This window comes from Diceros bicornis, chromosome 18 (genome assembly GCF_020826845.1).
Source record: "Diceros bicornis minor isolate mBicDic1 chromosome 18, mDicBic1.mat.cur, whole genome shotgun sequence".
NCBI classification, from domain to species: Eukaryota; Metazoa; Chordata; class Mammalia; order Perissodactyla; family Rhinocerotidae; genus Diceros; species Diceros bicornis.
The window spans coordinates 47,796,521-47,816,455 of NC_080757.1; the positions used below are offsets into that span (position 1 = coordinate 47,796,521).

The 19,935-nt window shown below is 43.4% G+C and overlaps 1 protein-coding gene across 1 annotated transcript in view; it reads right to left on the bottom strand.

The window, feature by feature from the left end:
• The window catches only part of PITPNC1 (phosphatidylinositol transfer protein cytoplasmic 1), a 237,507-nt gene that overhangs the window by 68,549 nt on the left and 149,023 nt on the right, over window positions 1–19,935 (bottom strand). The window contains exon 5 of the mRNA XM_058561399.1: window positions 14,581–14,652. Coding sequence (XP_058417382.1) covers window positions 14,581–14,652 — 72 coding nt within the window. The remainder of the gene's footprint in view (window positions 1–14,580; window positions 14,653–19,935) is intronic.

Here is a 19,935-nt window from a genome sequence, read left to right on the forward strand (position 1 = left end):
TCTCAACATCCTGTGAAGGACGTCACCTGATGAGTTCATTGAATCTAAGACACTATCAGTTATACCACCAAAAAGAAGAATGCTGCCAGTTATAATCATACGATGCCATCAACTTTAACATGCATTTCCTTTTTAGGGCTCTTAAATCATGAAAAACAATGGTAAACTTAAACTTGATGAAATATGGAGATACCAATAACAGCTAACATGCTAAGCACGTACTGTGTGTACCAAGCATTGTTCTGAGCGCTTTTCGAGATTAACACACTTCATCTTCACAAGTACCCGATAAGTAGGAACTATTGTCATACCCATTCTCAGGGGCATAAAGAGGTGAAGTAACATGCCTTAACCAGCTGCTAAGCAGCTGACCCAGGAATCAAACCCAAATGGTCTGACTCCAGTGCCTGCAGCCTTCATCCCCTCACCCTTCTGCCTCTATCCTGTTGATTACTACCTTGGAGCAACAGGACAGGTGGCTGTCACCTCTTGGAGCCAAGATGTGTCAATCAGGATCCCCTACAGGTGAGTGAGACCCAAAGAAGGACTGCTTCTGAAACCAGAACTCCCAACTTCAGACAGAAAGCCACTAAGCAGAGGGTCCAGGGCTCTGGCCAGTGACCACTCCCTCCACCTTAGAAAAGTGAACTCCAAAGCTCCCGGGGACGTGTGACTTCTCAACTTGTGTCTGAGGGTACCCCATCCTGGATGGTGGAAAAGGAGTAGGGACTGCAGACTTCGAAAATGTGAGAACTTAGCACCTTCTCTCCAGAAGAACTCCCCCTATTAATTTCTCCACTTGCAGATTTCCACAAGTCTAGCTCTGAAGCGGTTTCCATGAAGCATGAGTGAAGTTAAAGAGAGGGAAAGAACCACTGTTTATGGGGTATTTGACATGCATCATCTCACTGAATTCTCACAATAATCATGAAATGGGCATCGGTTTCCCCTTTTCACAGCTGGGGAGGATCAACAATGAAGTCCCATTATCATCGAGCTCCAGACCCCTGCGTAGGACACTGTTTGGTCCAAGGCTGGTGAGCTCTCTGAGTCTAGTACATAGTTCTGCTAAACGGGCCTGGCCAGCTGCTAGCTTTTGGCAGATTCCTTAAGTGTCCTCATCCAAAATCCTCCAACCAAAGGTTGTTGGCCACCAACTGTTGTGAGCAATCCATTCACCGAGGTACCAAGAACTGGGCTCAACAAACATAAACACAAAGCTCTAGGTAAATAAACAGGAAAGCTGCGTCTTATTTTTTTTTTAAGTGAAGTGCACTGTTTTCCCACAGTAATTAGGTCTCATGAGGGGAAACAAACCCCAAACATTTGGGAAACAACTGCAAAGTGACAGGAACTGAGAATGGATCACAGAAAATAGGAGAGATTTAGTCTCATGGAACAGAAGAGTTGGATAAATTTTTTTTTTCAAAACTCAAAAGATCAACATCCAGAAGAATACCAAGGATCAAATAACAAACAGCCAATACTCACCACTCAAAACGAACACATGTAAACGTGTCATATTTGATTCCTTTCCCTTCTACACCAGGCTGACAGCTACTGTAAATTTGTGTGAACCTGGTCCATGTTTTTATAAACTTTTTATTTCAGACAATATGTAAATACATCCATAAACAATATATTCTTAAATGATTTTGATGGTTTCCCACACTTAGGTTTGTAAACTCCTTTTGGAGTTTATTTTTTAATATAGAATGAGGTAGGGATCTAATATTTTATTGTTCCATATGAAATGTCAATTGACCCAATGACATTTTCTGAGAAAATGACCCAATGTCTTTTCTCCCTACTGATTTGAGATGCTTTATTTACTATGTATCAAACTCCCATTACCAGCTTACGTGTATTTCTATCTTTGGACCAATACCACACTCTTTTAATATGGTTTTGTTATCTGGTATGATGAATCTCCCCTTCTTGTTCTCTGTTCAACATTTGTTATGGTTATTTTTGGACTTTTATTCTTCCATTTTAATTTTGTAATCAATTTACAACAATCCTGTTGGGATTTTGATTGGAATTACATTTAATTTGGAGATTAATTTAGGAAATAACTTATTCTTTTTTTTTTTTAAAGGTGAAAGTCTTCTTTTGAAAATAATTTTTATTTATTTATTTATTTTTCCCCCAAAGCCCCAGTAGATAGTTGTATGTCACAGCTGCACATCCTTCCAGTTGCTGTATGTGCGACGCGGCCTCAGCATGGCTGGAGAAGCGGTGCGTTGGTGCACACCCGGGATCCGAACCCAGGCCACCAGCAGAGGAGCGCGAGCACTTAACCGCTAAGCCACGGGCCCGGCCCTAGGAAATAACTTATTCTTTATTGTAGTTAGTCTTCCCATCCGTGAACATGGAGTATTTATCATTTATTTAGGTCTTTGTGATGCTCTTTAATAATAATTTGGTCTATAAAAGTTAGGTTGTTCCTAGGTGCCTTAAAGTTGTGTTGGTATTAATAAAGGTGTCTACCATCAGAGAGCTTTAAATGAGGTGGAGAGACAGTTAAATGAGCAATTACTATACAGCACGATAAGTGCGGTAGTGAGGGAGGCCCAAATAGGGTAGTATAGCAACATTTGGGGAGGTATGTAGCCTGGGTTCTAACCCTCAGCAAGGTTGTACGTTTAGAAGTCTACTCTGAATCATCTATGTCTGTCTTTTCAAAACATCAGGAGACAACCCAGAGTGTAAAATCACTCAGGGTTTCGCAATTCAAAAAATCTCCTCTTCATAAACATCTTTTGGGTGAATAGAATCAATGTTGATGCTGATAATAGTTATGATTAGGCTATTTTTTTTCCGTTTTCTTTCTTGTTTTGTTTTTTTTTTTTGTGAGGAAGATCAGCCCTGAGCTAACATCCATGCCAATCCTCCTCTTTTTGCTGAGGAAGACTGGCCCTGGGCTAACATCCGTGCCCATCTTCCTCCACTCTATATGGGCCGCTGCCACAGCATGGCCTGACAAACGGTGCATCGGTGCGCGACCGGGATCCGAACCTGGGCCACCAGCAGCAGAGCGCGCACACCCAACTGCTGCGCCACAGGGCCGGCCTCTTTTTTCTGTTTTCTTAATGAAATCAGGATATCACTGAAAAGAGAGAAGACTGAAAACTTCTGCTTCATTGCTACAGAAAAAGAAAAATAAAGACTCATTGTGTAACCTTGAGTAAGTTATCTGACATCTCATCACAACATGAGTAGTTTCTCAATTTTTATAAGACTTTTGTTTTTAAGAAGAAAAAAGTACATATGTAAATAAAATTTTTTTGGCTAAACCATGTGAGAGTAAGAGCATGTGGCAAAATAACTTTGTTCCCGAATATGTCAGCATGTATCTCCTAAGAACAAGGACATTCTCCTACATATCCACAAAAGAATGATCACAGGCAAGATTTTTAATATTGACTCAATACTATACCATACTATTATCTAACATATAGCCCATATTCAAATTTCCCCAGTTGTCCCAATAATAATTTTTCTTGCCCCCTGCACCAGCCCACTCCCTTAATCCAGACTCTATCAAGGACTGGGCATTAAATTTAGTTGTTGAATTACTTTAGTTTCCTTTATTTATTTATTTTTTTGTGAGGAAGATCAGCCCTGAGCTAACATCCATGCCAATCCTCCTTTTTTGCTGAGGAAGACCGGCCCTGAGCTAACATCTATTGCCCATTGTCCTCTTTTTTTTTTTCCTCCCTTTTCTCCCCAAAGCCCCAGTAGATAGTGTTATGTCATAGTTGCACATCCTTCTAGTTGCTGTATGTGGGATGTGGCCTCAACATGGCCAGACAAGCGGTGCGTCAGTGTGTGCTGGGGATGTGAACCTGGGCTGCCAGTAGCACAGCACGCGCACTTAACCGCTACACCACGGACTGGCCCCATAGTTTCCTTTAATCTATGAGAGTTCCTAAGTTTTTGTTTTGTTTTGGTTTGGTTTCGGTCTTTAATGACATGTTCTTTTTTGAAGAGTTTTGGCTTGTTGTTCTGTATAGTGTCCCTCAATTTGGATTTGTCTGATTATTTTCTCTTGATTGAATTCAGGGTAAACATGTTTGGCAAAAATAATCCATAGGTGATGTTGTGTCCTCCATGTATCACAATGGGAGGCACATTATGTCAGTCTATCCTATTACTGATGATGCAAAATTTGCTTACTTGATGGTATCCACTAGATTTCTCCATTGTTGGTAATTAAGACATAATCTCTGGGGTGATACTTGGAGAGAGTGTGAACTTCTGTTCCCCAATACTGTTTCCCTCAACGGTTTTAGCATCCATTGATGACTCTTGCTTGAGTCAATTATTACTATGGTAGGTGTAAAACGGTCATCCACATCTTGATACTTGGTATGGCTTTTCTAGCTCTGACCTCTGGTTTCCCAATCATGATTCAGCCTTGTCCTTTTATGCTGCTTTTGACCAGTTTGGTTAACTGTCTTTGTCTTCCTAACCCTTAGTACTGTGGAAATTAACAAAAGAAACCTTAACTAAATTGGAGTTGGGAGAGCTCTCACACTCTGTCACACACTGTCAATTACACCAAACAGCCAGGGAGGGATGCTTGCATCTCCGACAGGAAGTAAAACTACCTTACTCCTGAAGGAAGATTTCTCTTCCTACCCAGCAACAGCCCAGCCAATGAGAAATGGCACAGCCCAGCCAATGGGAAACGCCACAGCCCAGCCAATGGGAAACTGTTGCCGCTCTGAACTTCTTTCCCCCAATGGATTTTTGTTTAGGACAGCCCCTCCCTACTCCTCCCTTTTCTCTATAAAGGCAGCTCTGCTCCTTTGTTTTCTAGATTTTCCTATGGTTTGCCAAAGCATGCACATCCCAAATTGCAATTCTTTTGGCTATCCCCCAATAAACTCATTTTGAGATAAAATAACAAACAAATTTGCTTTTTAGTTGACAGGTCCAACAGGTCAGCACAGGTAGACCTTTTTGGTTTTACCATAGCACTGGTGAACCAAGCCTGGAGAGAAAGCAAATACTACTTGAAACTATATCTATTAATAATAATGATTACTAGTAATAAGTTCTAGCTTCTCTGAATGCATCGTTAACTGTAACCTGCATTGTAACTCTAACTTTGAGAATCAGAAAGCTAGTCCTCATGTTGGATAGACGCTCCTTTCGCTCATCTGTTTTTTACATTGCAGCTCTCAGATCACAAATTATACCACAAAGAGCAAAGACAACATCTTAAGGAATCAAACAGGATCTGTTTTCCATTGTCCTCAAAATGATACTATTAGACACAGAGTGAGTAAGGCCACTGACTTCCCACTTCATGAACCAAAGTAGATATTAAGCCTTCAAAATTGCAAATGGGGGTGTTTTGTACAAACTTCATTTTAGCATGTACTGACTTAGAGAAAATTGCAGATTTTGTAGGTGGCTGGTTATAATAATCTAAGGTTAAAAACAGAACTATAAAAGTTGAAGAATCAGAGATCATGTCTAAAATTAAAGCAAATGCTTTTTTCTTTCTATAATCCTCAATTAGAAGCCATTTAAGGAAAAGATAATCAGCTTCAGAGACCTGTAAAATGGATTCTATAGTTCTCACTGGCACCCTTGCTCTACAAATGAGTTTTAGTACGTATGGAAATGTGTAAATAAATTATTTTACTCTATATCCATCCATGTTACCCTCTTGATGTTAAAAATACAAATACTAATATTAATAATGAAACAAACTTCACAATGACTATTGCAATAACAAACCCTCAATAAATAGAGCTCTCTTTAGATGATAAAATTCCCTCTTTGTCAGTTGGTAACTCCCAGTGGAAGCTATTGGTGGTCAGGAAGAGGACTTTTCTAGCTATCTCTCTAAGGCAACACAAGCCAAGTTAAAGCATTGAAGTGTTTACTCAATTCATCCAAAGAAGGCACCCACCCAGGAGAAGAAACTAGAATTCTCAGGTAGACCTTTGTAGTTAACTAAATGAAATAATTTAATTCTCTAAAACCAAGCACAACTCAGTGCTTGAAAATGAGTCTTAACCAAGGAGATAGGATAATAATCAAAAGCTGGACTTGAAAGCCATGGGAAGGTCTTCCTCAGGACCAGGGATGCTCTCCATCCTGGAGCACCTGGAACTTTCTTTTCTCTGTCACTCCTCTCCCTAGATAATCTTATTCATTTCCATCTCTGAATCATGAGCTACACCTCTCTCTGAACTCCAGATTCATATATCCAACTCCTTACCTGCTATTTCCACTTGGAAGTCTCAGCGGCACCTCAAACTGATTGTGTCTCAAATGGAGCTCTTGATTTCCCCTCAGATCCTGCTTCTCCTCCACTGTTCCCCACCATGGCAATGGCACCACCACCCATTCAGGGTCAACAGAGAAAGCTAGAAATCCTGAGATCACCCTCATTTTGCCTCCCCACCCCCACCAATGCATCAATCCCAACAGAAAGGCAATCTGTTTCCATAATATATCAATCCCTCTCCTCTTTATCCACTGCCATCTCTCCAGCCCAAGCCACCATCATCTTGGTCTGGATTATCACAATGACCTGCCAACTGGACTCTCTACTTCCATTCTCACTGTCCTACCACCCATTCTCCATAGAATGACCAGAGCAAACATTTAAAAACATAAATCACCCAATATAATGTGATATCCTAAACTGGATTCTGGAACAGAAAATGGACATTAGTGGGAAAACTAGTGAAATCTGAATAAAGTCTGTAGTTTTGAAACATGTAACATGGTTATACAAGATGTTAACATTAGGAGAAGCTGGGTAAAGGGTATATGAGAACTCTGTACTATCTTTGCAACTTCAGGGTAAATTTAAGATGATTTCAAATTTAAAAGTTTATTTTAAAACCCATAAATATCACGTCTCTCCTTTGTTTAAAATCCTTGCATAGCTTCCCACTGCACTAAAATCTAAACTCTTTGCCATGGCCTCAGAGATCTTACACGATCTGGCTTCAGCTACTTTTTCGATCTCATTTCCTAAGGGTCTGCTCTCACTCCTAATGGTCTGGCCACTGGTTTTCTGACAGTTCCTGGAATATGTCAGGCTGCGTCAGGGGCTGCGGCCTTTGCCCTGGACTGCCATAACAAAATACCACAGTTCGAGTGGCTTAAACAACATAATTCTCTTTTCTTACAGTTCTGGAGGCTAGAAGTCCAAGATCAAGGTGTTGGCAGGTTTGGTTTCTTCTGAGACCTCTCTCCTCGGCCTGTAGATGGCCTCCTTTTAGCTGTGTCCTCACACGGTCCTTCTCATATGGTCTTTCCTCTGTGCCTGCACACCCCCAGTTTTGTGTATCCAAGTTTCCTCTTCTTATAAGGACACCAGTCTGATTGGATTCAAGCCCACTCTAATGGCCTCATTCTAACGGAATCACCTCTTTAAAGGTCTTATCTCCAAACACAGTTACATTCTGAGGAACCTCAACATATGAATTTGGGGGACACAGCTCATACCAGTCCCCTTGCCTGGACAACCATTCAGATGGTTGGCTTCTTCCCATCCTCAGGTCTCACAGGGATTTGTCACCTCTTCTGAGAGGTATTTCCTGACCACACGGCTTCAAGCTGAGCCCCCCCTCCAGCCTATCTACTGCCTTCTTCCCACCTACTACAGCTGGAATCCTTTGTTTGTTTACTTGCTTATTATCTGCTTCCCTGACTCCATTAGTAGTGGAGGCCTTGTCTTATTGCTGTATCCTCACTGCCTTGTATAATGCCTGGCACATAGTAGGTACTCAAAATTGTTGAACAAGAAATGGTTTACTACAATTCAGACAAAAGCAGAGTCTCACTGGGAAATCATCATTAACGTAGTTAATCACCAGGTATGATCACAACTAAAGCAATACCTAATATTTGTATAGCACTTTACAGCTTATGAAGTGCTTCCAGGTAAATTAACCTGTATGAATCCTCCACACTGTGATGCAAGCATTATTTACTATATTTTCTTGATAAAGAAACCAAGACTCCATTGCTTAAGCTCACAGAGCTGGGACTTCAACATGGATCTTTTTGTTTCACAAAGAACAAGTTTGTGTTCTTTCATTACAACACAGCTCAACTAAAAACTAAATAAATTCCAAATACCTGTTTTAGGCAACCCCCAAGGAGAGCTCTGTGAAGGACAGAGCCTCACACTTCCAGGAACTAAACTGGACATTGTTTCCCTCTGATCAGGGGAATTTCATTGCTGAGGAATAATGGCTAATGAGAACAAATATGGTGCCCTAAGGCCCTTTTGTTGTGTGTGTGGGTGGGTGGTGATGGTTATAGACATGCTTTTTGTAAACTGGTCTGTTTCCAGGGGTTTGAAGAAGTGAAGAAATTTGGAGAACTTGATTTCCTAAGTGTTGGTTTTAAATAGCACTTAATATTTCCTTTAAATCTACAGTTCTCAGCCTTGACACCCCTTAGATTCACCTGGGGGAGCTTTACAAATCCCAGTGCTTGGACCCCACCCCAGACAAATGAAATCAGAATCCCAAGGGGTGGGATGGTGGCTCAGAGAGTGCTAAAGCTTCCGAGGTGAGGGACTGGCCTGGTGGCATAGTGGTTAAGTTTGCACACTCTGCTTTGGCAGCCTGGGGTTCACAGGTTCAGATCCCAGGTGCAGACCTATACACCGCTCATGAAGCCATGCTGTGGAGGTGTCCCACATACAAAAAAATAGAGGAAGACTGGCACAGATGTTAGCTCAGCAACAATCTTCCTCAAGCAGAAAGAGGAAGATCAGTAACAGATGTTAGCTCAGGGCCAACATTCCTTACCAAGGAGAAAAAAAAGGGGCCGGCTCGATGGCATAGTGGTTAAGTTCACATGCTCTGCTTCAGCAGCCCGGGGTTCACGGGTTTGGATCCCAGGTGTGGACCTATGCACCACTTATCAAGCCATGCAGTGGCAGGCGTCCCACGTATAAAGTAGAGGAAGATGGGCACGGATGTTAGCCCAGGGCCAATCTTCCTCAGCAAAAAGAGGAGGATTGGCAACAGATATTAGCTCAGGGCTAATCATCCTCACCAAAAAAAATAAATAAAGCTTCCCAGGTGACTTCAATATGCAGCCATGATTCAGAACCGTTGGTCTAGATCCTCAGATGGGCTGGAGATGGCATATCCTATACCCTCAAAGAACATACCAGGTTTAACTGGAGGGTCCCCTCTCTAAAACTGCACACACTCCCAACTGGAGACTTCAGTGTTCCTAGAGGGATAGTGTTCTATCCTTACTGTGCATTGGCTGGTTTAGACCAACCAATTAAATCAGAATCCCCGGGGGTGGAACCCAGGCATGAGCCATTGTTAAAACTTCTCAGGTGAGTCCAATGTGCAGCCAAGGTTGAGAACCACTGCTTTAAATGGTGCCTGCTCTGTTTGGAAGAGGAAATAAAAGCAAGGCTGCCCCCATTAACCCAGTTGAATGACAGTAACCTGGCAGCAGCCATCACCTGAGTGCTAAGCACTGGCTCTCCCACATCTAGATTTACAGCCTTGGACAAACAACCGAACCTCCCCTTGGCATGGTGCCATCCTCCCTAGCACTAATTAAGGCCTAAATAATTCTCATCAGTATATGCATAAAATAAATGGGCCTCAATTTAAGACAACTTCCCCATTGTGTCCTGGTTAACGTAATCACAATTTACAGGTTTTTACAATCATAAATATACTAGTTTTATTTTAACAAGGAGAATATATTTATATCTAGTCATCCCACCACTATTTTTTTTTTACTAGATATTGGGTCATGTAAAAAATTACTCACATGGTAATTGATAAGGGATAAGAACATGTACTCTATTCAATCACTAACCAATATAATTATCACTAGGGTCTTTCAATTTAATTATTGTTTCTTATCATCATCAATTTCATTAAATTTTTGGCAGGTAGGGAAGGAAACAGGGTGCAGATAGCAGTATGAAAGATGGTAGCTGAATGATAAGAGCGGACACCCAGAAAATGCAAAGAAATGAACTGAATTTATTAAATCATTTGGCAAAGCACTGAGACAAGAGAAATATCCACTATTGCACTGCTTTCTTTAGCAACTCGGCCTCCCACCGAAAACTCCATATTCTTTCCTGGACAGAAAAAAAGCATGCCAACACACGCCATCTGCTTAAGACTCTAGTTCTGAACCCCTGGACAAAGCTATCTCTTAATAATTAAAGTATTATTACATAAATATATATTTCTCGTGTTCTGATTTTCAAGCATTAACAAGTGTGAATGAAAACCAATGAAGTCTTCCTTTTCTGCCTCCCAGTGACCAACCTTGAACCAGCTGGGTGACCAACAGCTGCTGCTGAATATGTAAATGAGAGGAAGGCGAATTGGTAAAGAAGTCGAATCAAGCTGGGGCTGGCCTGTCTGGTCCAGTGGCCTCAGAAGCAAGACCTGGGGATCCATGGAGCAGAGCCAGGCACAGGCTGCGATGGGAACTTGGGCAAAAACACATTTAGGGCCTCTTCAGTGTAACAAGATGGCGGGGCTTGGACTCGGGCAGGCTGGGTGCCATGACAGAGAGATAAGGAGCCGATCCCACGGGCAATCTCAGAGTCAGCAAGTTGGGGAGAAGGAGGTAACGCAGAGTACAATAGCTGGCACTTCTCTCAGAGGGAGCAAATTGTGTCGACAAGGACTGCACACAAGTGCCCAGGGCTTCAATGCTTCTCTCACAGGCCAGCCTAAGTCTCAGAGAGGCCTGGCCCTTGGCATGGGCAGGGGATGCTGACTCCAAGCATGCATCCTGACTCTGGGATGGATAACCAGGTATTTTATTTTATTTTATTTTTTTGAGGAAGATTAGCCCTGAGCTAACATCTGTGGCCAATCCTCCTCTTTTTGCTGAGGAAGATTGGCCCTGGGCTAACATCCATGCCCATCTTCCTCTGCTTTATATGGGACGCCGCCACAGCATGGCTTGACAAGCGGTGCGTTGGTCCATGCCTGGGATCCGAACCTACGAACCCCCGGCCGCCAGAGCGGAGCACGTGAACTCAACCACTTACGCCACTGGACGGGCCCCGATAACCTGGTATTTTAAATTCCTACGAGAGTAGTAAAAAGAACTTAGCACCTGCCAAAAAGGGATACAAGATACTAAACGATAACTATGTGAATTTTTTTGACTATTTGAACTGAGCAGAGGATAAACCAGAAGGTTATCCTGGTCCTGTCAACCTATAAGGATCATGTCTTCACACCTCTACAAATGGAGCAGTTTTTAACTATTCTTGAGGAAGGACAGAACCATAGACAAAAAGAGAAAGCATAGGGAATTAGTTTGGAAAGACTAAAAGATGTTTAAAAATCTCCCCCCTCCATATTTTTGGATTGTCCCCGGGAAAGCAGTTCAGGCACATCTGATCTGTATCACTGTGCCTGATGGGCCACAGCTACATCAAAATGGTCAAGCTCACTTCAATATCCAGTGACCAGAAATTGTTTAAAGAGCACATTTAAGGGCCGGCCCCGTGGCTTAGTGGTTAAGCGCGTGGGCTCCGCTGCTGGCGGCCTGGGTTCGGATCCCCGGCGCGCACCGACGCACCGCTTCTCCGGCCATGCTGAGTCCACATCCCACATACAGCAACTAGAAGGATGTGCAGCTATGACGTACAACTATCTACTGGGGCTTTGGGGGAAAAAATAAATAAATAAGATGATAAAATAAATAAAGAGCACATTTAAGGATGGCACGCAGGGGCCAGCCCGGTGGTGCAAGCGGTTAAGTCCGCGCGCTCCGCTGGGGCGGCCCAGGGTTCGCCGGTTCGGATCCCAGGCGCACACCGATGCACCACTTGGCAAGCCATGCTGTGGCGGCGTCCCATAGAAAGTGGAGGAAGATGGGCATGGATGTTAGCCCAGGGCCAGTCTTCCTCAGCAAAAAGAGGAGGATTGGCAGATGTTAGCTCGGGCCGATCTTCCTCACAAAAAAATAAATAAATAAAAAGAATGGAATGCAGCCCAGCCATTAAAAATCATACTGGAAAGGACACTTCATGACATGTTAAAAACAGCATATTGTATGATTCAATTTTAGGGGAACTGGTTAAAAAATAAATTCATTAATAATCTGCATGATGAATCAAAATGCTAATAGCAATCATCTCTGAATTATGGGATTACTAGCGGTTTTTCTTTCTTTTTTTCTGCATTTTCCAAGTTTTAATAACCATGTGTTAATTTTCCAATCAGAAACAAGTCATTATTTTATAAGGTTCAAGTTAAACACTGTGTAACACTATTTTAGACAACGAGGCTTTGATGAAGTGGGCCAGCAAAGCACCTCTGATTTCAGGGTGGTAACAAGGAGATAGTCCTAAACTTTTCCCTTGAGGTCACCAACCACCAATGGATGCTAACCATTGGGGATCCTGAACTTATTGGGGAAAGAGTACCCCTGCCAGCTGCATTCTTCTCTCTGGAAAGTTCCAGGAACTCTGGGGAAGGCATTTGGCTGGGATAGCTGGTGGGGAGATCTATGAAGTGGTCAAATTTTGAGATCTGGTGGGTGCTGTTCTGATTTGAGTCTCTCTAACCAGGAGTCAGCAAACTTTTTTCTGGAAAGGTCCAGGAAGCAAATTTAGGCTTTGCGGGTCCTATGAGCTCTGTTGCAACTACCCAACTCTGCTGTTGTAGCACAAAAGCAGCCTATACAATACATAAATGAGTGAGTGTGGCTGTGTTCCAATAAAACTTTATTTACAAAAAAAGTAGTTTGTTGACTCCTGATAAACTCCGGGTTTTCTAACTTAATTCAAGAGGCTGAAGTGACCAGATACCAGCCAACTCAGTCCCTGTAAATAGATAGGTCATTATTGAATGCCGCTCCTCAAGCTCTTTGCATTCTGAAGGGTGACCCAAGGTGACTCTTCACATGCAAGGAAGGGGAGACCACTACTGTGCTTATATTTTTAGTCATTTAATATGTTGGTTTTCCCCCCAGCTAAACTATGAGTACCTGAAGTTTGAGAAATGAGTCTGCATTTTTAATACCATCCATGCAATTCATACAATGATATATAAATAGAAGGTGCTTGATATGCCCTCGCTGAATACTGAATGAGGGGCCAGCCCGGTGGTGTAGTGGTTAAGTTCATGTGCTCCACTTTGGCGGCCCAGGGTTTGCAGGTTTGGATCCTGGGCACGGACCCATGCACCGCTTATCAAGCCATGCTGTGGCAGGCGTCCCACATATAAAGTAGAGGAAGATGGGCACGAATGTTAGCCCAGGGTTAATCTTCCTCAGCAAAAAGAGGAGGATTCGAAACAGATGTTAGCTCAGGGCTAATCTTCCTCACCAAAAAAAAAAAAAAAAAACTGAATGAGTGAATGAATGAGTGTCCTCCTGAGTGACACCTTTTGGGAACCACTCAAGCTCCGTCAAGGCAGACTCAACCTTGAATGGGACAACCTGTGTCCTGCACAAATACACCCGTAACTTCTAGGAGAATTTGTTCCTGCTATAGGCAGGAAGGAAGTTTCTAGAAGATGTTTCTAGAAGATGTCAACACGAAGAACCACAGAGTAGGCATGGCCAAAGCTGTCCCTTCTAGAGGGTTTCTTAGTTCTTCTCAGTGACTGTTTTCACATGAAAGAAGGTTTTCAAGTTGACAATGTTTATGAGTCCTTAGATCTTGCTTCACGGCACTTAGGTACTTCCACAACCACTTGCACCCCGTTTTGCATTCCCTTGGCTCAGTGAAGGCACCAAAGGGGTCACCTTGTCAAGAAACTCTCTATGCCCACTTTGACGTAGTTTCAATCTTCATCACTCTCCACAAATGCAAAACACGTAAATGAAGTAGAAATTAATAGGTGAAGCACTATAGCTTCTAGATCTAGGCTCCTTCCTCAATGGGTCTTGATGGGACCCACAGCCCAATCTCAAGACGAGGCTCTCGGTAGGTCAAAACATTCAGTCTCAAAGAGAATGGAATGTAGAAATGTATTGCACTGACGGAAAGAGTCTGGGGTAAAAGCCAGGTCAGAAGATGGATTTTAAGCAATACTAATAAACAAAGTACTTGGCTGAAATTTAATAAGAGTCAGAATGCCTCATGAGATAAATATTTTGCAGGAGGGGTACACCCTGATTTTAAAGGGGGATATGTGTGTACATGCGTATATATGTGAACATAAGCACAGTCCAGGAAATATATACAATATACACACATACATCTGAGTGTATTCATTTTTCTAAGTAAACGTTAACAACCATTGAGAAGATGGGTGCTCAATCCAATGATCAGAAATCAAATCCCGGGGTTCCAAGGTCCCCACCATCCTCTCAACCCCTGATGACAATCACTCTACAGAGATTTCTGCACAGAGGCCCATAGAAAGTACATAAAAATGAGAAGAAAGAAAAGCTAGACAAGAAAATCATTCCAGGGAGAAACCCCAGGGAAACAGGCCTCAGAACTTCTCTGAGGTCCCAGGCACAGATCCTACCATGGCCCTGGCCACACAGGGGCTGTGAAAAGTACTGTGACTCTCAGAGCCCAAGAGGTGAGCACAGCACGGAAGGGGGGTGGGCGCTACTCACGCTGTCGTTGCTTCCTTTGTTGTCCTCATACTTGGTTTCTATATGAATGGAGAATTTCGGCAGAAAGGAACACTATGAAAAAAAGTAAAGTTTCGTTAGCATAATATTTTTTCTCTCTTCACATCTTCAACACAGCCCCTGGCTGCTCACCTGACCATTCGGGTGGGAGCACTGTTCTAGAGCAGAAATGTTAAGATACTAGGTCAGTATCCACATTCAGACCAGAAATGCTGCCTTGACAAGGTGAACACAATTTCTTCCAGAGGTCAGGCCCAAGAGAATAACCAGCAATGGAAGGCAAGTCGCCGAGGACATTTTCAAAAGGAGTGTGTTCTGTGAATCCTACCACCGGCTTAGAAAAGCAAACTCCTGAGACAGAGGCAATTCTAGTTCTGGGGTGCTTACCTTTGGGGAGCAGCTGCACTGCTGGATACCTGGGGACACAGCCTTAACCTTTATATAAATATTCATAATAAACCTAGGGGGGTGGGAGAACTTTAGGATCATAAATTATTGAGTCAGACAGACTAGGCTTTTAATTTTGGGTTTATCACTTGATAACTGTGTGATTTTGGATAAGTCATCTAACTTCTCTGAACCCCTGCAGTATTAGAACAGGGACAATAATTATTACCTAGTAGTGACATTGTGAGGGTTCAATAAAATCACGTGGGTAAGGCACACAGTGCTGGGCACGGAGTAAGCACTCAACGAATGGCAGCAATCAGTATGGGGCTGCAGCTGTGTGTGACCATAAGAGGCCGCCCTTCTTCTTGCCCACACCGGAGAGAAACTCCAAACGCACACCACCTGAGTGTCCAGTCTCACTGAGTCACATTCTACGTATTCAGTAGATTTTAAGGGTGAAAGTAGCTTGAGAAGAGGATTTTGATGGATGTTGATGTAACCTCCCTCCTGCTGGGACTGAGCTGGGCGTTAACTTTCTCAGCCAGAGATGGGATTGAAGACTAATGGGTAAAATGACCCAGCAACTCCATGGGGAGCTGCAGGTGTTGCAGAAATGAAACTCTGACCGATATGCTCACAGTCTTAAGAGGATGGCTCCTTATTTATTTATCCAACACGCATAGAGCACATAGTCTGAACCAGGCCCTGGTTTAAGTGCTTCCAAGTTCTAATTTTTTTATTCCTTGTAACCACCCCAGGAAGCAGGTACTATTATTATCATCCCTGATTTAAAGATGAGGAAATGGAGGCACAGAGAGGTTAAGTGAATGGCCCAAGATCACACCACTGCTAAGTAGCAGAGTTGAGATTGAAAGGTCTGGTGGCCTGGTCCCAGTGTCCATGCTCTTGATCACTTCCCCATTGGTTCTCAAAGTGGGGTCTCCGAACCTGTGGCAGCAGCAGCAACAGCAGCATCCTGGAACTTGTTAGAAATGTAAATTCTTGGGCCCAACCCCAGACCCACTGTGGGGATGAAGGGGATGGAGAGCTTAACAAGCTGCTTCAGAGCTGATGCAGGCTCAAGCTGGAAAACCACCTCACTACACCACGCACAGGGAGGAAGCAGAGAGAATGCATTACCTAAAATCCCTCAGTCCACAATATGCACCCTCACCCCACGTGCTTCATCCCCACGACGACCATGATCCCCTTTCAGCCAAGCTGAGACCCCTGGTAGCATCTGTACAAGAAGGCAGAGGCCTTGGACTTGCCATTGATACTTCTGCTATCACACGCCTATACGCATTCGGCATTCATCTGTCTTAATCTGAGCGAAACAAGCAAGTTGAGCCGTGACTAAGGAAACGTGGAAACAATCAATCCCCGTAATTGCCTTTATGGAGCACACTAATCCCTGTGATTATTCATTAACACTTTCTTTGCTTTCTCCTCTCAAGCCTCTCACTCCACAACTGTGGCCCTCACACTTAGTCCCAGGGAGCTCCAAGGAGGGGCTGTCATTGTGAATTGAGACGCTGGAGGCATCGGAGCGGCTCAGAGCCCCACGGCAAAGCTCTCGATTGACACATGAACTTGGGGAGATGCACCTGCTGAGAGACCCTTTTAAAAATAACAAGCCTTCAGGTCAACGGATTTGTCCTTTTTAACCCATAATTCATATGAGGGTCAATCCAGCGTGTGCACCAGGACCAGGTGGTGAGAGAACAGAGCCATCCAGGGTGGGGAGCTGGGTCTGGGTGCATCGGAGTGGAACCCCGCAAGGAGTTTTTATCGGTTGAACCTCTAAACCACTTACCTAAGATCAAACAAAAGAATTTTAGCATTTGGGTATTAAACCCAAACATGAAATGCAAAACCCCCATGCAAATTAGCAGATGTTATTATTTTTGAGACAGGGACTTAGGTTATTTTCATATCAGAATGGCAACCCTGCCAGAGGTTGGGAGTGCACCTGGCTTTGGCAAAGCAGTGGGAAGACCCGGATTAGACAGCGACTCCAGGCGGGTCAGCGTTTCCTCCTTCAGCAGTGGTTGGGACTGATAATCCCCTTGGGATATCTGATGGCTGCTTCTCAGAGCCCTGGTGTGTGCAGCGTGTCGGGTGAAAATCAGAAGTATCTCTGGCTCAGGGCATTTTCAGAGTTGTCACTAAAATCTTTCCAGCTAGATGTCTACCTTGAGATAAAACTGCTTCCCCCATGCAGGTTAGCGTCCCTAAAAATCCAGCCCACTAATCCTAGGGGAGCCTTAACTGTAAAGCAAGGTCTTTTCCTTCTCCCTGGTTGACCCCCTATTGTATCTCACCTCTGAGGTCATCCTAAATCCCTTCCCCTCTCAAGACCTGTGCTTGGCTTCACCCTTCCTCCCTCGAAGCTGGTAACTCTGATTCATAGTTTAATGAGGACACAGACCGTGTGATAGAAACACCTACCACTTCTCTCTCCTCCATTGCAAATCTTCTGCTTATTTTTTATGCTGCTTCTTATTCTTTGCAAATCAGAGAAAGACACTGCCTTCTTTATTCCAGTGGAAAATAATACAACGAGAAGTACTGAGACACAGGAGTCAGCAGACCTGGGCTCAGTCTGAGATGTATTGACTTGGGCAAATTATTTCACCACCCCCAGCCTCAGTTTCCACATTTCTAGAATGGGGACAATCCTTCTCTACTCTGTAGGAGTGTTGAAAAGATCAATGAGATCATTCAGGTAAACTACAGCACAGAGCCTAGCACATAGTAGGTACACAGCAAAAAATATTTGTAAGTCTCTTCTCTGGAAACTTGTTTCATTGATTATTTGCATCTTCTCCCTGCTTCCTTCCCGCAGCCTAAAAATATGATGAGAAGTGCCATATTCTTAAAAAACAAATAAGCATCAACTTCCCTTGGTTATGTTTCTTCCTCCATCTACAATCCATTCCATTTCTCCTTGTCTTGCCTTGATTGTCTTCACAATCAAACTCTATTAAAAGAGTAGTCAATACTTGCTGTCTACTTTTTCACCTCCTACCTCTTACCCAGTGCAATAATGGTATGGAAATGACTGATCATCAAAGAATTTTCTAACCAGCATTGCTTCTCCATCCATACCCTCTAGAACTCTCTACATTGTTTGATATGACTGAGCAATCCCTCCTTCCTGGACAGTAGTTCCTTCTCAGCCTTCTCTTCCCTTCTCCACCGCTTCAATGGAGGTAGTCCCTTAGGTTCTGCCCTCCACCCTATTTTCTTGCTTCAAACCCACTCCTCTGGTGATCCCATCTGCTCTTGACTTTTCCATGACCAATTTTTATGGATTCCTCCCAAATCGACATCTCTAACTCCAACTGCTCTTCTCACACATCCAGCTGCCCACTGGCAATCCCCAACAAGGATCTAACAGAAACACTAAACTCGAAAGGTCCATACTGAATTCGAATGTTCTCCTGCACTGTATGAGTTTCCTAGGGCTGTCATAACAAATTATCACGAACTTAGCGGCTTAAAACAGCAGAAATTTATCCTCTCACAATTCTGGAGGCTGTAAGTCTGAAATCAAGGTGTTGGCAATCTCATGTTGTCTCCGAAGGCTCTAGAGAAGAATCCTTCCTTGCTTCTTTCAGCTTCTGGTGGCCTCAGGTGTCCCTTAGTTTGTGGCTGCATTAACTCCAATCTCTGCCTCTGTCTTCACATCACCTTCTCTCTGTGTCTCTCTGTTTCCTCTTCTTTTCTTATAAGACATCAGTTATTGGATTGAAGCCCACCCTAAACTTATTGTGATTTCATCTCACATCACAAGGTCTTTAATTACATCTGCAAAGACTCTACTTCCAAATAAGGTCACATTCTGAGGTTCCAGTGGACATGACTTTTAAGGGGACACTATTCAATCCACTACACTCATCCATCACATCCAAGGAACCCCCAAGTCCTGCTGGCTCACCTTCCCTCCTTAAGGAGAAAACACTAATTTTCTTTCTGGCTCTGCCCTGTATTCATCCCATGGGTCAGTCACAGAAGACCACTTTCTATTCCCTGGAACACTTCGGGCTGCCATGTTTTTTTCTGGCCCACAGTTCTCTCAGCCTGAAATTTCCTTCCTAAATCTTGGCCACAGACCATCTCAAATACCATTTCAGAATGATTATCCCATGCATGCAGGCAGCATTCTGTTTGTACCTTTGTCACAGCATTTATCTCCTTTTCCATCATCACAATTAGCTGTCTGTGTGTTTGGCTCACCAACCAGATGATAAGCTCTAATACTATTGCAACCGAAGGATCCCTCCCCTATACCCTGCTGCCATTAGGAATGGCGTCAGTCACAGCCACCCCAGTTATTCAGGCATCAAAGAATCTCCTCTAGTTTAAGGTTGCTCAAATCTGCTTTCTGTGACCAAAGGCTTTGCTCCAGCTAGGAATATACCATCTAACCTAGTCATTCTCAAATATCCAGGGGGAGAAGGGAGCACCCCACCTTGCAACCCTGGACTATCACAAAATATGCACTGCTCCCTTAGACATCTTCCACTTTTAGCCATGTTCAGTCTGGTTATGTCAAGGTTCCCAACTTTTTTTCCATGCCCACACTGCTGACAGTTCCCTCAGTGATATGGAAGCCCCCTCATCCAAGGAGATGTGTCAGAATCTTTAGCAGATAGCGCGTGCTCTCTGTGGCACAGTCATTTGGGAACAGTGAATGTCTGAAGTCCCATTTGGTTCACAACAACATGAAGGAAAGACTAAAATACCCACGGTAGACAGAATTCTAAGATGGCCCTCAAGATTCCTAGCTCCCAGTATATACAGCCTGTATCATCCCTCCCCTTAAGTATGGGCAGGCTGTGAATATGATGGGATAGCAGTTCCTCTGATTAGATTACCAAGGTGAGCAGATCATGTTACATTATACAAGACTTTCTTTCAGAAGTAGAGATTCTTTTGCTG